General features: G+C 44.1%; 1 protein-coding gene across 2 annotated transcripts in view; it reads left to right on the top strand.

The window, feature by feature from the left end:
• Positions 1-22,678, top strand: part of pcyt1aa (phosphate cytidylyltransferase 1A, choline a) — a 106,493-nt gene that overhangs the window by 24,829 nt on the left and 58,986 nt on the right. For both annotated transcript variants that reach the window (XM_084327529.1, XM_084327528.1), the window contains exons 2-3: positions 2,183-2,300; positions 16,293-16,392. In XM_084327529.1, the coding sequence (XP_084183655.1) occupies positions 2,187-2,300; positions 16,293-16,392 (214 nt within the window). In that variant the 5' untranslated portion in view covers positions 2,183-2,186. The remainder of the gene's footprint in view (positions 1-2,182; positions 2,301-16,292; positions 16,393-22,678) is intronic.

Here is a 22,678-nt window from a genome sequence, read left to right as displayed (position 1 = left end):
TTTGAGCCAGGCAGAAAATGGGTCCAGAACGTTTTAATCCATACCACAATATGTAAACGAAGGTTTTTAACCATCCACAACAGAATACTGCAGTCCAAATGTATTTCCGATGCTTGATTCTTCTCTCAGACCGACGCAATGTCTTGAACTATTATGTTTATTGGCGACGCTAGTGTAGTAGCAGTGTGTAAACAAACACGCCCACAACGTGTCTCCCCACACAGGAGTTCTACGCTCACACAGAGTAATTCGTGTTGTGCTAATGTAATTGGCTCCCAGACCCAATTTTGAGAATAGATTAACGGCGGCAATTATTTTATCGTGCGATAATAGTCTGCCGTTAACTTAGCCCGGTAAATACGTTAACGGCCCGGCCTTAATATATATATATATATATATATATATAAAAAGTTACTCCCTATAAACCTATTGGGATTAATAATGTGCAAATCTAACTTTCACCAAACATAATTCTTTGTAAAATAAAAGGTGACTCTTCTTTTGAAAATCGATTAAAATTTTTGAAAATCATCCTAAATCATTAATTCGAATTAATCGATAAAATCAATTAATCGCCCACCCCTACCCGATTTTGTATAAAAGCATTGCACGATCAAGCTAAAATTTACGTCAGATAGTCCTTACCTGTGATCGGGAGTATTCCAAAAAGAATATTTCAATTGTTTGATCGCCATCTGGTACATCCGATGTCCATCTGGTCCACGGCATAACCCACCACAACATATGGATCAGGGATATTTGACGCGCTTCAATGGAACCGCTCCCCTCTCCCGACAAGGAAAAGTGAGACCGGAGACATTTGGCTGAATGAATACAAATATCTAATAAAGGAATAAACGACCAAAACCAGAGAAATCTCGGGTTTGGCGCCCAACCGCTGGCGAGTTAACCCGACTTATCTCTGGTTTGGCCTCCACTTGAGTTAAGGTCTAACAGTTCTCGTGTTCTTTAGTCATGAGTTCTCCAGCTGTTGGAAGCAGTCCTTGCCCACGGTTGTGGAGCGTGATGGCTACTGAAAAGGAAGGACTGACGAGGTCGGGGTTGGGTAGGGGGTGTGAGTCTATGTCTATGGCTGAACATGCTCCTCATCTTAGCTAGCTCTTCATAGAGGGGGTGAGGGGCTGAACGCGCTCCTCATCTTAACTAGCTCTTCATAGAGGGGGGTGAGTCTATGGCTGAACGCGCTCCTCATCTAAGCTAGCTCTTCATAGATGGGGGTGAGTCTATGGCTGAACACACTCCTCATCTTAGGGCGCTTTCACATATAGTTTTGGTGGACTCGGTGCAGACTCGGGGGGTGAAGTTGCAACATTGTTGCATACTTCATTTGGTTCGTCTGCATTCACACTGCAATTTGTCAAGTGCACCAAACTTTCTGAACAATGTCACGCGGTCGAAAAGGGCGCTCTTCTATTGGATATATATAGAATCCCCAAAACAAGCTTCGGGGACAGCTCTACAATTATCAGGAGCAGCCCAGCGCAGCGCGCACACACACACACACACACACACACACACACACACACACACACACACACACACACACACACACACACACACACACACACTCTCTCTCTCTCTCTCTGTTTCACAGTGAAGTAGAGCAGGTGGGACAGCGCCGCAGTATTTGTTTTGTTTCCTTCTCATCAAGATGCACAGTTTATCAGGTCACTTCCTATATTTGGTCCGCGTTTGGTCCGATGAAGCGAACCGAGACCTACGTTTTCAGGCGGACCAGAGTTCGCGTGTTTGGTCCGCACCAGAGTTCGACTGAGCATTCACACCACCCCAAAAAAAGCGGACTATCAGAGAAAACGAACTCTGGTCCGATAGTCCGGACCAAACAGCTCTGGTGTGAAAGCACCCTTAGCTAGCTCTTCATAGAGGGGGGCGAGATCACAAAACCGTTTCACTGATTTAGTCTGTGCTTGTTGAATGACTGACCATTGACACTGTGTTAATTTTATATTATGCAACAGCTTTACAGTCTTGGATACCTTGGGTGTCTATGTTGCATAGTAATGCATAACTGACTCATCTTAGACTATGGCCATACAAAAACTATTCTGGGCCCACAGGAAAGTTGCAGGATTTCCATTTTCCATTATCTGGTGTTTTATATTGTGTCTGACCTTTGACCCTGTAACCCTGTCTCTCCCAGGAGGATGGAGGCCCACAGCTCCAGCCGGCTACTGCTGTCCAGAAAGAGGCGGAGAGACGGAGCCAACGGGGAGACGGAGGAGGAAGAGAGGACGGGGAAAGTCCCCAGATGCACCGTGGTGAGTGAGCATTGCACACAGGGTTAAAGGTCACATAGATCAGATGTACCATGGTGAGTGAGCAGTGCACACAGCAGGGTCAAAGGTCACGTAGATCAGATGCACCGTGGTGAGTGAGCAGTGCACACAGCAGGGTCAAAGGTCACGTAGATAAGATGCACCGTGATGAGTGAGGGGGGTGAGTGTGGCGGATACATAGCTTCACAGTCCTATACAGTCCAGTATCTATATACACTATAGATACACTATAAAATATAAATACAAATACAATATAATATAAAAAAGTACAAAATACAAGATAGTCCAGTGATACGAGTCTCTAGTGCAAAATACAAGATAGTCAGTACGGTGATGTGAGTCTCTAGTTCTCAAGTCCCGAGTTCTGACAGTGATAGTTCTGGCAGCAGAGCAGAGTTCAAACAATATGTCTTGTATTGGTCACTCTTCTTTTGCTACGAGAACTAGAGGGGTAGCCATAGTCGTCAGACGCAAATTAAATATCGAATTGAAAGGGGTATGGTCGGATGCTGAGGGGCGCATAACTATAGCTAGGATTATACACAATAACAGGAAAATTGCATTGGCAGCGGTATATGCCCCGAATTTGTACGAAGTGGGTTTCTTCACTTCACTAACAGGAGAAATGTTAAACCATCCCGAGTACTCATACATAATAGGTGCGGATTTTAATGCCATTTGGAACCCAAGGATGGACAAAACTTACCTTTCCTTCTCCAGCGAACAAAAGAATTCATCTAAAGCATTAAAAGATTGGTCGAAATCAACAGGAGTAACTGATTTATGGCGTTCACTTAACCCCATGACCCGCAAGTACTCCTGTCGTTCGGCGAGACACAACACACTATCCAGAATTGATTACGTCTTTGCATCCCCGAGAATATTTGATAAATACGAAGTGGAAATGACACCCAATGCGCTATCAGATCACTGCTACTTAATCCTGAAAGCAACATTTGGTACATTATCTACCCGGGCCCCAAGATGGCGTTTTAATTCGATGCTGCTTAACAACAAGGAATTCATTACACAAATTAAAGAAGCTCTCACAGTATTCCTACAAGTTAATGCTAACTCGGTGCAAGATCCCAGAATATTATGGATGTCGGTAAAGAGTATGATCAAGGATTTCTCGGATAGATTTACATCCATATTGCGCAAAAATCAAAACACAAAACTGTCTGAAAAGGAAACACTTTACTCAACGCTTTTTAATTCTTTAAAATACAACAACTCTACTAGACTAGATAACCAAGTTAACATTCTAAAGACCGAGATCAAAGCAATGTACAGACAAAAATCGGAATTGCAAATACGCAGCACTAGACAACAGCAGTACTTCCAAGGTTCTAAACCTAGTCACCTATTAGCCATGCGACTAAGAATTAATGCAAAATTTGCAGATATAACTGCCATTAGGAAACAACAAGCTCTAGTAACAGAACCCAAAATAATAAACGATACATTCAAAGAATTCTACTCCGATTTATATAACTCAGAAACGACCTTTGATCAAGACAAATTAGACACATATCTTAATCAAATTACTCTCCCTAAACTTACAGATGAAGACGCTAAACAGTTAGAAGTACCGATCACATTAGATGAACTCAAGAAGGCCATATCCGGAATGAAAAACGGCAAAGCTCCGGGAATTGACGGTATCCCATCAGAAATGTACATTTCTTGCTGGGACATATTTGGACCCTTATTACTAAATATGATCTTATACTCAGTCAAAGAGGGAAGCTTCATCGAACACCAAAATACCGCACTCATTTCAGTTCTTCACAAAAAAGACAAAGACCCCACTGAATGCGGTAGTTACCGTCCTTTAAGCCTCCTCGGAACCGATGTCAAACTGTACTCTAAGATATTAGCCATCAGATTGCAAAAGCATATGACGTCTTTAGTTCATACGGACCAAACAGGCTTCATAAAAGGTCACCTGATCAATGATAACATAAGGCGAATACTGCACGTACTAGATACAGACAAAGAGGACATCACACCTAAGGCGATACTATCCCTGGATGCTATGAAAGCATTTGACAGGTTGGAATGGTCGTTTCTATGGGCAGTATTGGAAAGGATGGGGTTAGGAAAAGGTTTCATTGATATGATTAAAGTACTATACAAGGACCCATCGGCCATGATTACAACAGGCACAATCATCTCCAAAATCATTCCGGTATCACGCTCTGCCAGACAGGGTTGCCCTCTTAGTCCCGGACTATTCAATTTATCATTAGAGCCTTTAGCACAATATATAAGACAATCCCAATCCATAGAACCAATCGTAATCAAGGGCACACAACAAAAAATTAGTTTATATGCGGACGACGTAATATTGTTCATGCAAAACCCCAACACCACATTGCCTCATCTGCTCAAGTTGATTGAGAACTTTGGTGATCTATCGGGATTTAAGATAAATTGGCCGAAGTCGGCTTTCCTTCCACTTAACACCCCTGCAAAAAAAGATATAACCCTCCCAGGTGCGATACCGATGGTAAAACATTTCAGATGCTTGGGAGTGGAAATATTCCCCACCATAAGACAAACGGTGAAGCACAATTACACAAAAATACAGAACAAAATCAAGGACGACCTAGACAGGTGGGCAAAACTTAAAAACTCAGTACAGGCAAGGGTATCAATAGTTAAGATGGATGTATTACCAAGAATCAATTTCTTCAGCTCAATGCTTCCGTTACCTCCTCCAGAGGGCTACTGGAAAAGATTACAAACCTCCACATACAAATTTATTTGGAATAACAAACCACCTCGCATAAAAAGATCCACCGCACAGAGAAGTAAAGCAGACGGTGGCATGGCAGTCCCAGATTTTTTACAATATTTTAATGCCTTCACATTAAGACCATTGAAGAAGATATGGTTTGACCCAGAGGCTTTGGTATCTTGGAGAGAATTAGAAGAAAACATAGTAGCCCCTCAGAGATTGAAAGACATAGCATACACTAAACTTTCAATCAAGCATTGTGAGCGAGAATTTGGCCCAATAATAACCCATGCAATCAGGACATGGCGGGGAACTCAAAGGAAATTTCCTAACAATCAAGTATGGCATAATCACACTCCCATATTCAATAACAATGCTCTCTTAATGGGAAAACGACCTATAAGATTCCCTGTATGGGAAGAAAGAGGCATACACTCATTAGGGGATATTTTTAATAACAAGGGCCTCTGTAGTTATGTCGAAATATGCAAAAAGTTTAACCTCACCGAGTCCACATGGCTTTTTTACATACAGTTAAAACTTTGTATGAGATCTCACGGTGTTCCATTACACATACCAATCGAACACCACAGATACCACAAATTTTTCTATGACAGAAATACATTGGGAGGTTTTGTATCAGGTTTTTATTCACAATTACTAACGTCCTCGTACGAAACCCTTCAACTAGACAATGTCTGGAGGAGGGATATACCAGACCTGGAAAATGACTTTGATTGGCAAGGAGCCTGGGCAAATGTCCGACTTACATCAAGGAACCCGGATCATCAACAAATCAATCTGAACTATATTCACAGGACATACTTGACTCCTATAAGGCTGTGCAAAATGGGGCTTATACAAAACTCCAAATGCTCCCAATGTACAAATGGGGACGAAGGAACATTTATGCACATGTATTGGGACTGCCCACCAGTTAAGGCATTCTGGGAAGATGTGTCCCAACAATTATCAATACTCGTATTTTGGAATATACCTGTACACCCCGCGGTATTGCTATTGAATGATGTTTTTGAGTTTGCAGTGAACCCACAACTAAAAAGATTGGTTTTATCGGGTATCACAGTAGCTAAAAAACTGATTGCATCACGTTGGTTTCAACCGGAAAAAATGTGCCGGAAAGTGTGGTTTCTTACATATCTTGATGTGATATATCAAGAAATATCAACAGCAAGAATTCTAGGGCTCAATGAATCCAAAATGTTAATGTGGTTAGAAGTGGTGGAGAGAATAAAAGCTAGCCTATAATGGTGATGTCTGGTTAGGAGTGAGGGATAATAGAGGTACTATCCAAGAGGGGGTCCGGGAGGGGGGGATTTGAGCTGGAGCATATGTGTGTAGGGTTTTAGAAAATAGGTATTCTGGGTATATTATATACTAACATTTATATAATTGTAACTTCGCTGGATATACACGGTATACGGTTAAAATGTTATTATTGACTATTTTTGTTTTATCCTGTTTCTGTACTTGCATATATTTTAACCACCTTTACTGAAAGTTTCATTATACATTGTGTGTTGAGTACTGACTTTTAATAAGTTTTGTTTTGCAATAATAAAAAAAATTAAAAAAAAAAACAATATGTCTTGTATTTATTGATAATTACATAATATTTACGTGGGGTGTTCCATGGAACACTTCACAACAGACATTAATAACATGACAGCGGAATATGACAAAAGAATAACCAGGAAGGAGATAGAGAGAAGTATAGTAGGAAATAAGAGAATAGATGGATAATACGAGAGATTAAAGATAGAAGCAGAGAAAGACAGAAAGACAGAGAAAGACTGAAAGACAGAGAGAGAGTAGCCAGAAAGAGAGTCCAGAAAGAGAGAGTGAGAAAGAGAGAGTGAGTACAGAGCTAATGCCCTAGACCTCAGCAGTATACTCTGCTCTGTCCATAGGCGTATGGCTGGTGGCCCAGGGCTGTACGTTAACTTTTTTTGCACATAGCACTGGTGCTACAGAGGTTGATAGTTTTGTAGCACAGGCCAAAATCTTGTAGCACAAGTATAAAACTTGTTATATTTGTAACAGTCACAAATGTGCCTATTGTATTTGTGTTATTTAGTTGCAGTGCCATGTTTGGCTGTCATTTAGTATATCGCCATGTGTTATTATTACTATGATACTCTCATATGCTATTTTCAATTAATATCATAAACAACATAAGGAATATTAGCATAATTTTGAGTGGACTGAAGGAATGAGTCAGCGTTAATAGTTTTAAATGCAAATAATTTATTGAAACATAGAAGTGGGGTCGGTTGGGACACACACACACACACACACACAATGGGGGACCCTGATGTAAACAAGACAAACGTCTTTCTCAGGTCTGCATCCCCTTAACAATTGTGTGTATTGAGCCATACTGTACTGTACCCATTCTGCAATCTGTTAAATAAAGTTCTCATTCATTCATTCACACACACTGTTTCAACTCACCACCCCCGCATCATATTGTAGTCTAGTCTGTCTTCAAACTTCCACTCCTCTCGAAACTTGTTTATTTGAATATCAACATTATCTGTCCATCCTCAGTTTACTATAATATACTCCTGTCCTGACTAGTGACTTCATCATCTTTCCAAACGCACGCACGCACACACACACAGGGAAGGGGAGAGAGTGCCCCCCCATTTCCCTTTCCACACTGTGTCTGCTGGCTCTGCCTGTGATCAGGATTAGCTTGTTAGCTTGCTAACGTTGTAGTGATTGTAATGGTACATAAACGTTAATTTCGGGCGATGTGCGCATAAAGGAATGACGACGGTGCAAAGCATGTAGATGCATTTGACCCGTTGCGAGAAGAAAAAAACACCACGGACTTATTTCGGGACGTGTAGGCGCACTGCTGTGTTAACGCAGCAACCGACCAACGCGCTGCTCTGCTTGCAGAAGGCGCACGGATAGGGCGGATATGACTCGTCGAGTTGTCACAAGAGTTTTTTCAAAATAAGATTATCATATGCACCTGAACGTTGCTAGCTTTCGGAGCCTAGCTGGAGCTGCGCGTGGGCAGAAATGAGACCCGCTACAGGATTTTCAAAATAAGAGTATCTATATGAACCGAATCCCTATCGCACCAGTGCTACTGAAGTAAATCCATCCATCGCACAGACCGCTGTTGCTGTAGCACGTGCGAGATATATGTCGCACTGTACAGGCCTGTGGTGGCCAATCCCAAACATGGCATCTGTGCATTTTCCCACCAAACCTAGGTTCGAATGCATAGCCTATGTGTTTTTGGCTGAAGTGTTTTTTAGCTTTGCCCAGAGATAACAAAAATGCGCCCTGGCCTTGACACAGACGCCACTGGACTAAGAAGAGGCCTGAACAGACTCGCAACATAATAATTCACACTCAATATTCTATATAGATAATGATTGTACCCAATACAATTTAAAGGTCCCCTGTCTTATACATTGCATTTTCCAGTGTTTAGCATTGTTTTCTAGCAATGTGGGGTTGTATAAAAATGTCTGTCTTAGGTCGCTTTCACATATAGTTTTGGTGGACTCGGTGCGGTTCTGGTGGTGAAGTTGCAACATTGTTGCATTCTTCATTTGGTTCCCTGCGTTCACATAGCAATTTGTCAAGCGCACCGAACTTTCTGAACAATGTCACGCGGTCGAAAAGGGCGCTCGTCTATTGGACACAATGGAGAGTGGAAATCCCTCCCCTTCAGAAAGTGAAATGCGGAAATACACAAACTGCGTAGCCGTGAGCAGGCGTGATAGTAGCAGAGGCGTGGCAAATGTGTGTGTGTGGCTGCGAGCCTGTGTGTGTGCGAGCGTGTGTGTGTCTGTGTGGACTGCGAGCCATGTCTGACTCCAGATCAGCGGATCACCCAAATCTGTCCACGAGACATGTTTACACAGTGTGCTTGTAATGCCGCGCGCCACGGTATTAATAATAAGCCGTGCACAGTTAGATATATAGATAGATAGATAGATAGATGGATAGATAGATAGATAGATAGATAGATAGATAGATAGATAGATAGATAGATAGATGGAGAGATAGATGCAGTGTGCTTGTTTTGCAGTGAATGCCACGCGCAGTGGTAAAAATAAGCACTTCCTATATTTGGTCCGCGTTTGGTCCGATGAAGCGAACCGAGACCTATGTTTTTGGTCGGATCAGAGTTTGTGTGTTTGGTCCGCGGACCGAGTTCGACGCGCATTCACACAAACCCGAAAAACCGGACTATCGAATTTTGGCGGATTGCTCCAATTCAGATGAGACAAGATCCTCTCCCACTGAACTAAGCCATTCTGATTTGACTGTTTTGCTGACGTGAATAAGGCACTGATCTGCATATCTCAGCCCCTGGTTGTAGTCACCGCCCACAATCAACAATTCGCTCAACAACGGAGCAGTGGGAATAATGCGGAAGCCGTTTCCCTGTCCCTGACTCTCCCTCTCTCTCTCTCTCCACCGGCATTTTTACACACAATCGTGAGTTGAGCCGCTCACACACGCGCATGCTCACAGAGCGATCTCTCCCCTCTCTCTCTCTCTCTCTCTCTCTCTCTCTCTCTCTCTCGCTCGCTCGCTCTCTCTCGTATGTATCACGCTGTGTGGGTGACTGTCACTCAAAGCGCTTTGCGAGTAAGGGCGGAGCCCAGCCCAAAACAGCTTGAAATCTTGAAGTGGAGAAATGCTGCTTTAGAGTACTTGATTAGAAATACAAAACAATGACTTTAAAAAAAAAAAAACTTACAGATGTGTTCCATAGACTCACAGGAATTGTGTAAAATTGCCCAAATAGTGAAAGGAATAGCAAAACAGGGGACCTTTTAATAATAACTTTTAACTTTGATCAATGTCAAATAAGGTATATATAAAATCCACTGAATATTCTCAAGCCTGAACATATTTCCCTACATGAGTAGAGCTCCGGACTCATGATCAGAAGATCACCGGTTTGATCCTCGGTCAAGGCCGTTGTCGGAAAGTGGTGGTGTTGTCCAGCAGGGGGCACTCTGTCCTCTGGACTTGTCAGTAACAATGCCCCTGTTACGGTGATAGGGACACCGTACAGCTGCGAGTGCCGCCCTTCGGATGAGACGCTAAATCGAGGTCCTGACTGAATTCGGTCGTTAAAGAACCCAGGGCGCCTATCGCAAAGAGTAGGTGGTTCCCCCGACGTTCCTGGCGAAATTCCCAACCAAGGCCACCTAATCATCCCTCCCCCCTTAATTGGCTGGTATCAATCCCTGTCTCCTGAGCCATTCAGCCATTGTGTAGTGTGATGTGTGCCTGATGCCAGTGTATGGCAGCCATTGAGCCTGCATAGCCCAAGGTTGGGTGCTACCAGTGGTGGTGAAGGAGGCAATTTCCACCCTACATTGTGGGGAGCGCTTTAAGTGACTAGAAAAGCGCTATATAAATGTAATGATCATTCATTCATTCATTCAGACCAAAGCAACCGGTCCCAGTGCTTCTCAAACTTTTTCTGTCAGGCCCCCCTTTGGCGGACCAAAATATTTTGGGCCCCCCCCCCCCCCCTCGCCCCAACAAAATAGTCATGAAATGGCCCATGTTTAAATTGATTGAAATAACACCAATATCGTGACCTTTCAAATTGGCACTATATTTTGTTTTCAGAGCTGTCATGGATGAAAAGCCAGCTTCACACAGATACTGTATGTGGTGCTGAATGGTATCAACACCTTAACTGCTGCATCATGAGATACTTGGTGGGCCATGAGATGAGATACTTGGTACTCAGCACCACACTCTGAAACTAGCTCTCCAGGTGGTATCAGATGAGATTTCAAAGAGTTCTTCCAAGAGTTTGGATGGAGATGTGTCAGGAAGCTTTGTCTCAATGTTGTCTGTAAAGGTTTTTTTTATCCAGAGTAACTTGGTGATCCTTTTCTGTGTTTTATTAAATAATGATTTTCAGATTTTGAGAAATGGTATTTTCATGGAGAACAGTGCAGCTGCAACAGATGGCACTTTAGTGATAATTTTCTGTAATAATAATAATACATTTATTTTTTATTTTTTATAAATCTCAAGGCCCCCCCTGTCATGCCTCTGCGCCCCCCCTGGGGGGCGCGCCCCCCACTTTGAGAAACACTGGGTTAAGGGATTAATAGTCGATGAGGGGGCCAGCCCCCCCCCCACCACCGAGCCAAGCCCGCTACCTCCCATGTCTCCAAGCACCCCACCCCACGGCCGACGACCCCACAACATCCAAGACCCCCCCCCCCCCCCCTCCCGGGCCAAACCGCGTAAACGATGGTCCCCCTCCCCCGACACCCCCCCCCCCCCCTGACTGAGTTAAGCCCATTGGAGCCCCCCATATCCCAGGCCGCTGCGCTCGCAGCCGGGCCCCCAGCGACACGGGTCCCTTGAATCAATTGGGCCAGGCCCAGTAGAGGAAAGGATAGGGGACAAGCCCGCTATTTCCCATGCCCCCGAGAGCCCCACCCCACGCCCACCGACCCCCCAACACACAGGGCCCTGCCGGGTAAAGCCCAGCCGCTCTGATCCCCCTGAGAGAAACCCCTCCCTCCCGCCCTCCTCCCCGAGAGACGGAACACCCCCATATCCTGGTCCACCATGCGCGGAGCCGAGCACCCAGAGCCCCCACCGCCCCCGCCCGACCGCCAGGCCCCCGGCCCACGAGAACCCCAAGCCCAGGTCCGCAGAAGGCCAAATCACCACGCCTCAATGGCCCCGCGACCCCAAGCCCGGTGCCCAGACCGCCCCGGCCACGGCGGCCGAGGACCCCAGGAAACCCCCCCCACACCAATCCCACAACACGCAAGGCCCCCCCTCCCCCGGTTCGAACCGCCGGAACGATGGCCCCTCCCCCCGACACCCCCCCCCCCCCCCACTGAACCCAGCATGCCCACCTCTGTACCTCCCATGTCACTGACATCAGCGCATACATTTATGAAAATAAAACTAACACAATAAGAAAAGATTACATGAATATAAATGGCTATATGGTTTGCACTCTTTCCCCGGTAGGCGGTTTGGAGGGGGATCAGCCCTCCCACTGGAGAAGCCCCCCCTCCAGAGACGGAGATACCCCCCAAAGGAGATTCTCCAAGCCTCTCTTCATGTCCAACATTTTTTATTCATGTCCTTCATATTTGTCCATGTGCACATTTAAAGCAACTGCTATTCTAACATAACTCTGAAGAAATAATATAAAAGAAGACTAAAGACAATTGGCACTTCCCAGGTAATTCTTTTAAACCCCGTTTGACCCCCGTTGGTGGGTTGGAGGGGTAAGGCTCTCCTGGAGAGGGCTCCTCCTATAACGACGGAGATATCCCCTGTGGGGATTCTCCAATGTCCCTATTATTGTCCAACATTTTATTTAAATTTTTATCTTTCATATGATAGTACATTTTCAGAGCTCCCGGTCAGGTCTCCGAATGTGATTCCCCATGTTCCCCGTCCTCTTAGCTGTGTGTCATGTGTGCTAGTGTCTACAGTTTAGTCTAGTACGTATTATTTGTAATCTTTGTATTATATGTCCCGAATCAAGTCCCAATTTCCCCAACTAATGTGTTTACCTTGTCTGTATTTCCAGTGGTCTGTGTGTTGTCTGCAGTGTGTCTCGAATCATAACCTCCATTCACTATCTAATTATATGCATATGTGATATTGAATCTCGGTCGGTGTGTATGACCTCAGTGCTCGAGTCCTGCTTGGTGTGTGAGACTTCGTTATTTGAGTTCTGGCTGGTCCGGTTGATCTCGGTGCTCGGATCCCGGTTGGTGTGTGTGGCCTCCGTGTTCGTATCTTGGCCGGCCTGGGCAGCCTCCGCACCTGCATCTCGTGTGCGGATGGTCCGGCCGACCTCGGTGCCCGAGTCCTGGTTGGTCCGATTGTATCCAGCGTCTCCCTGTCCCTCCCCCGGGGGCCGTCCGTTTCCCCTCTCCCGATCCAGCCTCCATGTTCCTCCGAACACCCCGCTTTGCATCGAGTCCATTCCGCATGTTAGCTTGCAGCTCCCTCTCCAACCAGGCCTCGCTGCGTCCCCACGTCACGCTAGCTTGTATCCCTTGCTGCTTCATTTTCACCGTGTTAACTTCCATGTTAGCTTGCAGCTTCTTCTCCAGCCAGGCCTCGCTGCGGTCCAACACCCCGCTAGCTTGTATCGCTTTCTGCGTCATATTCCTCGTGGTAGCTTCTGTGTTAGCTTGCAGCTCCTTCTCGGGCCAGGCCTCGCTGCGGTCCAACTCCACGCTAGCTTGTATTACTTGCTGCGTCATCTCGTGCTGTACCTGTCCCTTCGTCAAGTTGCTTTACTTCCTTTTTTTATATTCATCGACCGGGAGCTCTTTCATGTGGCTGCTCACCAGAACGTTGCAAACCGGAAGTCCCCGAAAGACTGTTTTGCTAGTCGATGTGTCTGAGGCATTGTTTTTTTTGTGTGCATTTTGCTTTTTAAGATTCTGATGCAGACCTATCGGCTTAAAACGCACTATATGTTATATGGCTTAATTCACCACAACATGTATTTTAATGTAAAGTTTTTCCCAGATAGGCCTATTTATTTTCCCATATCCGATATGAATTTGCTTATTCCAAACTCACCTCCATTCCAACACTCTGTTTCTGCGCTGTCCTTTCAGCACCACAATTGCACGGAGATGGATGTTCCCTCTCTGTTGTGTTCTGTAACTTCTCTATAACAGTATGCAGCTATATTCATCCGTTGTCTCTGATCGTCTACATATGTTTTTAATTTATTTTCAATGAGTATCCGATACGTTACCATCCGCAAAGCTGTTTTTTCTGCAAAGGCACGATTACATTACAATTCTAATTTAAAAATAAACCAATGGCCAGTAATACCTTCCATCAAATTTATATCCGTTCATTGATGGATCAATAGTTGCATACTGTTTGCGGCCTGGTTCCATACCGTACTCATTATGCAGCGCAATCTTCAATCCACAAGGTATAGGCTTTTCCATTTCTTATTATAGGGGATTTCATTTGATTTGATTTGAAATCTTTATTTCGAACATGTAAATACAAACAATATAAAATCAAAACAAATCATTGATCTCTATGAAATGGAAAAAATTATATAAAATAAACAAAAACAACATAACTCAATTTCCATGTTCGAAAAGGAGTAGGAAGAAGTATACAGAAGTATTCTTCACATACCTCACGGTGACCGGCGGGACAGCAACCTCATGAGTCTCTCTCTCCCACAGTATTGTCCGTTTTTATTGAAAAAAATGTTGATCCACTTTTTCTCCTTTTCTATTTTTCTCCCATCCCAATTTCGTGTTTACAATTCTACCCTCCCCTGTCTTGAACGTTGCTTGCTTATGCCCCCCACTGGTCGGTTGTAGGGAGGATAGAAGCCTTGCATCACGTGTCCCCTCCGGTACACAAGGAGGCAGCCTGTCACATGTAACGTGTGGGAGGCTCACACTACCCTCGCCACTTCCTGTCTCTGCTGTGCAGGCGTCCCCCAACCGACCTGTAGGAGTCGCTGTCCACAACGTCCAGATTACCACCCATCGACTTCCACCCGCTGACTCTGCCAATTGAGCCAGTATGACGGCCGGCCCAAGCCGGAGGCAATGCTGACACCCGGATTCGAGGCCGGAGTCTCTTGCATTGGTGACGAGCGCAATCTCCGCTGCGCCACCCAGCCGCCTCGTATTGTCAGTTTTTATTTAATTTTGAATGTTTTGAAGAGGCTATTTTGGCAAACGGTAATCTTTTTTTGAGCGTTTTGAATGGACTAGCCATTACAAAAGGAAAAATTATATTTGTTTAGTCCACACATTATAACATCCCTATAATGAACGCCCCTTTACATCAAACAGCCACAATGGCCAGTGGATATAAACACTGGCATAAAAAGCATGAAAATATTGCAAATTCAAACAGCTGCGCAGCCGTGTGGGTTTTTATTTCCATAGGGAGTGAGTTGGGCCAGTGGTTTTCAAAAATGTTCGTGTCAAAGAACCTCAAATTGATACATGTTACGTAGGGATGTCCGATATTATCGGCCTACCGATATTATCGGCCGATATCGGCATTAAAATGTGATATCGGAAAATATCGGTATCGGTTTTCAATTTTTCTTTTCTTTTTTTTCTTTTTTTTACATTTCTATAACCTTTATTTACCCAGGCAAGCAAGTAAGAACAAATTCTGATTTTATTTATTGTCAAAAGTATGCATAATGTTGTGTTAATTCCACAACAAGAGATATGTAATGTTAATTACCGTAATTCCTCTAATAGTAACCCCGGCTTGTATTTGTTTCAACTGTAGCGGGTACCAGGCTTGTATTAGGAGGAGGCCTGTATAAGAGGGAGGCCTATATTTCAAATTTTCAAACGGATCATAATGAATAAATCAACATTTTGTGTCAGTTTGAACCCAGTAAAATGTACTGGGTTCATTTATTGAAACCAAGTACTGTATGAAATAGTAAACAGTGCAATTACAGGTGGTCACTGGTCATTTCAACGTTTTCAAAGTGAAATCAAGTAACTAGCTCAGTATGCAGCTCAGTATATTAGTAACCCGGCTTGTATTAGGAGGCCGGCTTATAATTGCTTAGCTCAAGAGCGCACCCGGCCATTAATAGAGACCCGGCTTGTATTTGAGACCCGGTTACTATTAGAGGAATTACGGTACCTGAAATTATTCCATTTTTTTGGGGGGGGGGGGGGGGGGGGAACCCTGCATATATCAGTATCGGTTGATATCGGTATCGGAAATTAAGAGTTGGACAATATCGGTATATCGGTATCGGTAAAAAAGCCAATATCGAGCATCCCTAATGTTACGCCATGGATCCCCATTTAATATGATTTAGTCTCTAGGGAACCCCCATCTTTGGTCACTCTTATAATATATTCTATTCTCTCATCAGGCTAACATTTACTTTATGAAATAGTGTCATTAAATAGACCCCTTGGTGTGTTAGTGAGTATGTGTCATTCAGCCAGCCAGTGAATGTTTATTTTTGTCACTAGAAAATCATTTATAATTCTAAAGGATTATGTCTGAAAATGAATATATGTAGAATATAATCATGAAAAATGAGGCAAAACATGGATATTCCTCCGTCTGAGCACTGACATGATCATTCTTATCCACTTCACTCATGTCTTATGGCTTACTTTCAGTACCCAATGGATAATGTATTTTTTTGTTGTTGTCCCACCTGTGTGTCTGTCTTTCAGGGTCTGAAGCACCCGGCTCCCTTTGCAGATGAGCTAGTACGAAGTAAAGACGAATCCTACCTGCGGGTCAGCATGGAGGAAGCTAAGAGAGGAACCCCATGTAAGTCAGTCAGTCAGTCAGTCTGGCTGTCAGTCAGTCTGTCCCGCCTACCTCCGGTCAATGGTCTCTAACTACACACCCTCAAGACCCCTACGCTCTGCATCTTCTGGCCGTCTCAGACCCACTCCTATCCGAGCTCCGGGAGGGTCATCAAGGAGAACATGCCTTTTCTCAGTCCTTGCCCCACAATGGTGGAATGAACTACCCACCCCAGTTAGGACAGCCAAAACCCGTCCAATCTTTTGCCGTCGTCTGTCTGTCTGTCTGCCTGCCTGCCTGTCTGTCTGTCTGTCTGTCTGTCTGTCTGTCTGCCGCCCGCCCGCGTCCAAAAACACTCTTGGATGAATGGTTTTATAATGCTGCATTTTATATGGTGCTTTTATCCAAAGCGCTTTAAAAAATTGTGTTCCTCACATTCACCCATTCACTCCTACACCGATGGTGTAGGCAGCTGCGCCGCTGCTGAATTAGGGCCGCCGCTGCTGTGAACTAGACTATTAACACTTTGGTCGCCAGGCTTATATTCTTAATATACCATCCTCCGCCAGCTCTATTTGTCTATGGGGATGTTTACCTTCTTTGCAGGGCTATAACTTTTTTAATTGTATTGCTAAATTGACATTACTATGGCCCATTCAACGTCAAGTATCTATTGTTCAGGGTGTAGCAACGTTATACTTTTTCATTCACATATTCATACTAAAATACGGTCTAAAGTATAAGTATGTTTTTATCGTTTTCTGCAGCTTTCTCCAGAACGTGATTTATAGCCCCAAATGCATTATATTGATGATCAAATACAGTTTGATAGGAATCTGCGCAAGATAAAAAATTTCAAATGGACGTGCTTCTAGAAGTTACTACTGATCATCTGATGTTGACCGGATGGGGGGGGGGGGGGTCGTTTATAATTCCGTGGCCAACGTTAGATGATTCATCTAGTGTGGGTGATATGATCATTAGAGCAGTTAGTATCGAACACGTTAAAAAATAACGCTGAATCTTCATTAGCGTTGGGCGATGAGCGTGGAACAGAAATATTCCTATTATGGGATGTAGAAATATGCAATCCATTTCCAGGTTGTATAATAGTATATACGTCCAAATCATGTTGTTTATCGAGTTATTGGTAGCGGATTGCTATCCGTTGTGTCTAGCTCGAGTCCTGGGACTATTACCGAGTGATCGGACCGAATTGGAATCAGCACCAGCTTCCATTTCCTGTTTCCGCACTGGGCAATCCGTCGATTGGCCACCAGATGGCGCTCTTGAACCGTTGGAGAGTTGAGAGGGGATCAACAGTAGATCTCAAGTCTCCGGGGGAGAAATATGATTTCGATCACAGATTTTTGAAATATTGATATCAAAGACGTGGTACGGCGTCTTTGGCAGAATGAGCATGGCGGGGAATGACGTGGTATGGCGTTTTTGGCGACCATAGTGTTAAAAAAAAATAATCTTATTTTTTTTTATCATTTCATTTGGGCTGTGGGGGGGGGGGGGGGGTGCTTAATGTAAAAGACTGACCTGAGGAACAGGCTGCAGGGAGACCATCTGGCCGCTTGTATGCCCTGGAGCTTTTCTTTCAAAAGCCCAGGAAAATGAAATGCTCTAAGGCAGAATGTAGCCTATGCCACTGAGACTTCCTTGGTGTAAAGTGCTGTTGTAGTGTTATGATTTGTGTATGTTAGACAGTTAGTATGTTAGTATTTATATGATCTATTAAATCATCTATATCTATGTTCAATACAAATAGTGTACAAGTGTTGAGGCATGTCATTAATCTTGACATTTACTTTGATTACAACTACACTGCAAAAAAAGATGTATCTTATCAAGTGAACATATCTTGTATTTGGTACAATAAGTCTATTGAGTAGAATTATCTTGAATTATCTTATCCCACTGGCAGATAATTTAGCTTTTTTTCAGATTTTGGTCAATTTAATCTTGTTTTAAGAAAACAAGATTAACCCTTTAATCGCCAAGGACGACTTAACACGTCATTCTCTGCCATGCGTAATCTGCCAATGACGTCTTACAGCGTCTTTGAGATCAATATTTCAAAAATCTGTCATGACAATCATATTTCACCCACGGAGACTTGAGACTTGCTGTTGATCTCCTCTCAACTCTCCAACGGTTCAAGACCGCCATCTGGTGGCCGATCGGCGAATCGCCTAAACCGGAAGTGACGCGCCGGAAGTGGTGCTCACCCATATTTTGTCCGGCCACTAGCTATCGATAGCGGGACTCCAGCTTGATACACTGGATAGCGATCCGTTGCCAATAACTCAATAAACAACATGATTTGGATGTATATATTATTATACAACCTGGAAATGGATCGCATATATCAACATCCCATAATAGAGATATTTCTGCTCCACGCTGATCGCCCAACGCTATGAGGAAGCTGCGGTGAGTTTCAGCGTGTTTGATTATTATTAAACATACACACTGCTCCGATCAACACATCACCCATACTAAATAAATGATTTAACGTCGGCCACGGACTTATAAACACCCCCCCCCCCCTCCGGTCACCAGCAGATGATGAGGCATGACGTGTAGGACCTTGTACAATTGACATTTTTTATCTGACGTCAATCGGTATCAAACTACATTTGATGATCTAATATATGTATTTAGGGCTATAACTCACGTTCTGCAGAATGCTGCAGAAAACGATAAAAACATATTTATACTTTAGACTAGGGATGTCCCGATCGCCTTTTTTTGCTTCCGATCCGATCCCGATCATGTGATTTTAAATATCTATCGATCCGATCGTTTCCGATCCGATCTTTCACATTAGTAATCAATTTTGACGCATTTTTGTCAGAAACTGGCAGAGCGAGACAAGCCCATCTGTTGCCTAATAGTCCGGGGCGCGAGAGCGGAGGCTTTTGTTATTACATTCACCCTGAGAAATGTGCTTCTGCTTCATATGAGAAATATTAAAAGTTTCAATATATGTTTGCACATTAGTATACATTCAGTGTTCGACTTACGTAATGGTCCATTCTGGTCTGAAACGCCGACGATAATCCTCAGTCACGTAACGTTATCCTCCAGGTGAAAAGTTAGTCTGAAAACTTCGCCTCTAGCCTGTACTCATTGCAAACATTGCAACTGGCTTGACTTTCTATTTTAAAATGCTTAGTTCCAAACCTCTGACATTAAGTCTAGCTGCTCAAGTCAGTGGATATTAACCGTGTTTCGGGAGCGACGTGTTGTACTGTTGTTGTGATGTGGTCGAGCGTGTAGCGTGTAGCGTCTAAATTAAAGGGGTGTTTGTTGCAACGGTGAAAATTAAAGGGGAATGTGTTTGTTGTGGACAATTATTCTGCTCTGTGTGACAATAAATACATTAATGATGATATATTATATGCAATTTAAAACCAAAACTAAGGCCTCCGTATGAGTTTAAGACGTGGACATGGTCATGTTTGTTGAATAAAATTTTTCTTTTTTTGACTGCCGATTTTTATTATTATTTTTTCCCGATCCCCGATCCTCTGAAAAGCACGTGATCGACGCCGATTCCGATCACGTGATCGGATCGGGACATCCCTACTTTAGACCATATTTTAGTATGAATGTGTGAATGAAAAAGTAGAACGTTGCTAAATCCTAAACGATAGATACTTGACGTTGAATGGGCCATAGTAATGTCAATTTAGCAATACAATTTAAAAAGTTATAGCCCTGCAAAGAAGGGGAACATCTCCATAGACAAATAGGGCTGGCAGAGGACGGTATAAGGCCCGTCATAAGCGTGGCAGTGAAAGGGTTAACATTTTCTTAAAACAAGATAAATTTGACAAATCAAGATTTTTTTTTTTATCTGTGAGTGTGGAATAAGATAATTTAAGATAATTCTACTCAATATTGGACTTATTGTACCAAATACAAGATATTTTCACTTGATAAGATTTTTTTTTAGTGTACAAATATGGGACTCCAGAGCACTTCTAGTGTCAGCGGACACACCAAAAACATCCTAGCAAATTCACACGCACATGACCCCATGAACATGAACATGAATAACCTCGAACAATTCTAAGGTAGTTTTAAGTTATTTCTCCGGCAGCGTGCGCTAATATGGATTCCGGCGGCACGTGCACACTCACAAAATATGGATTCCGGCAGCATGCGCGCAGCACTGCTGTTGAATTTCTTTTCAGGGGAAACACTGGTGTAGGTAACCATGCAAGGTGTCAACCTGCTCATCGGGAGCAATTAAGGGTTAAGTGTCTTGCTCAAGGACACTTCGACACGCTGCCCGAGAGGAGTGGGAAATTGGGAATCAAACCGGGAACCTTTTGATTACCAGACGACCACTCTACCTCCTGAGCCACTGTTGCCACCGATGTTGCGGGTCTGCAGAAGTACTGGCGGTTTTGCCAGCCTGGGGAATCTCCCCGCATTGACTTTCCACCAGTCAGACAGATTTCTATCCAGGGAAAGGCTTCACCTTTAAAGCCCTCCATAGCTTGCCCCCTCCTACCTGACTGACCTCCTTCAACCTTACCGCCCCACCCGATCCCTCCGGTCCTCTTCCACTGCTTCCCTCACCATCCCGTCATCAAAATTTAAAGGTTTTGGTGATCAGGCTTTCTCACGTGCTCCACCCCGACTCTGGAACACCCTCCATCAGACCATCAGATACTCTCCCTCACTCTCTACCTTCAAATCCTGACTCAAAACCTACCTGTTCTCCCTAGCATTCAACCTTCCCTACTAGGGATGGGCGTGAGTAATCGATTACTCGTAGCTATAAAAAAAATTAAAAAAAATCGAAATTATAATTAAATTTTTTTTGACCTACCTTTTCTCCCCATTTTTCTATTTTTCTCCCGTCCCCAATTTCGTATTGTCCAATTCTACTCTCCCCTGTCTCGAACGCTGTTAGGCCATGCCTCCCACAATCCGGCTGCAATGTGGATGAAGCCTTGCATCACGTATCCCCTCCGGTACTCGAGGAGGCAGCCGTCGCATCTTTTCACCTGCACAGCGCGATCTCTCAGCGGCGAGGGTCTGCGTGGGAGGGACACGCCGCCCCCGTCGCTTCCTGATTCTACTGCGCAGGCGCACCAACCGACCTGTAGGAGTCGCTGTCCACAACGTCCGATCCCCACCCACCAGCTTCCCACCCCCTAATACTGCCAATTGTATTAGTATGAACGACCAGCCAAGCTGGTAGCAACGCCGAGAGCTGGGCTCGAACCCAGCATATCCTGCGTTGGTGGCGAGCGCCTTGCCCACTGCGCCACATAGCCGCCCGAAATTATTAATTTTTATGATTTTTATTTAATTATTTTACATTTTTTTTTATCTTTTCCCCCCTCCTTTTTCCTCCGATTTTCTCCCATCCCAATGTTAGTCGTTATGCCAATTCCCAATCCCCTTCCTGGTCGCTGCGCACTTACCCCCCACAGTCGGTCTGGGAGAGTGGAGGCTATCACATGCTTCCTCTGACACACGTCTAGCCAATCAACCGCTTCTTTTCACCTGGCAGCGCGGACTCTCACTGAGAGGGTGTAACGTGTGGAAGGATCACACTACCCTCCTTAGATCCTATCCGCGCTGAGCAGGCGCCCGACCGAACTGTAGGAGTCGCTGTTTACAACGACCCGGACCCACCCCACAAGCTTTCCCAATTCCCACCCTCTAATACAGCCAATTGTATTAGTGAACGGCCAGCCAAGCTGGTGACAAAGCCGGAGCTGTGAGCTGGATTCGAACAGGCGAATCCAGCGTCTCCGGTGTTGGTGACGAACGCAATCTCCGCTACGCCACCTGACCGCTTTACATATCTTTTCACATGTATGTGTAAGATTATAATCGGTTGTTGGTTTCCTTAAACATATATACGTGAATGAACAAAAATGTTATAAAAAAAAAATATTAGATTTTTTTTTTCTAGTTAAATTTTTTTTTTCCGAGTAATACACGATCAATCGAGTATAGCATGCGATCAATCTATCTGGATTTTTCTTTAAAATGCCCATCCCTATTCCCTACCCATAACCACCCTCCTCCAACCTACCATCCCCTTTCCCCTGCCCTACATTCTCTCCTCTCCTGCCCGTCCCACCCCCCTCCCCCCCTCGGTTTCTCTTACTTACTTCCCGACTGTCTCCCCTACTGACTCCTGTATTTGTTGTCTGTTACTCGTGGTTTTATGTTCTTGTGTATTCATATTGTTCCCTGTGGTTCTATGTTTCTTTGTTTTTTGCCAATTGTCAGCGACTTTGGGTCATTGAAAGCGCATGTTAAT

Source organism: Notolepis coatsorum (genome assembly GCF_963971535.1).
Source record: "Notolepis coatsorum genome assembly, chromosome: 13".
Lineage (NCBI taxonomy): Eukaryota > Metazoa > Chordata > Actinopteri > Aulopiformes > Paralepididae > Notolepis > Notolepis coatsorum.
Note: the sequence above shows the minus strand (reverse complement) of the source record. Positions and strands in the feature narration are given on the sequence as shown.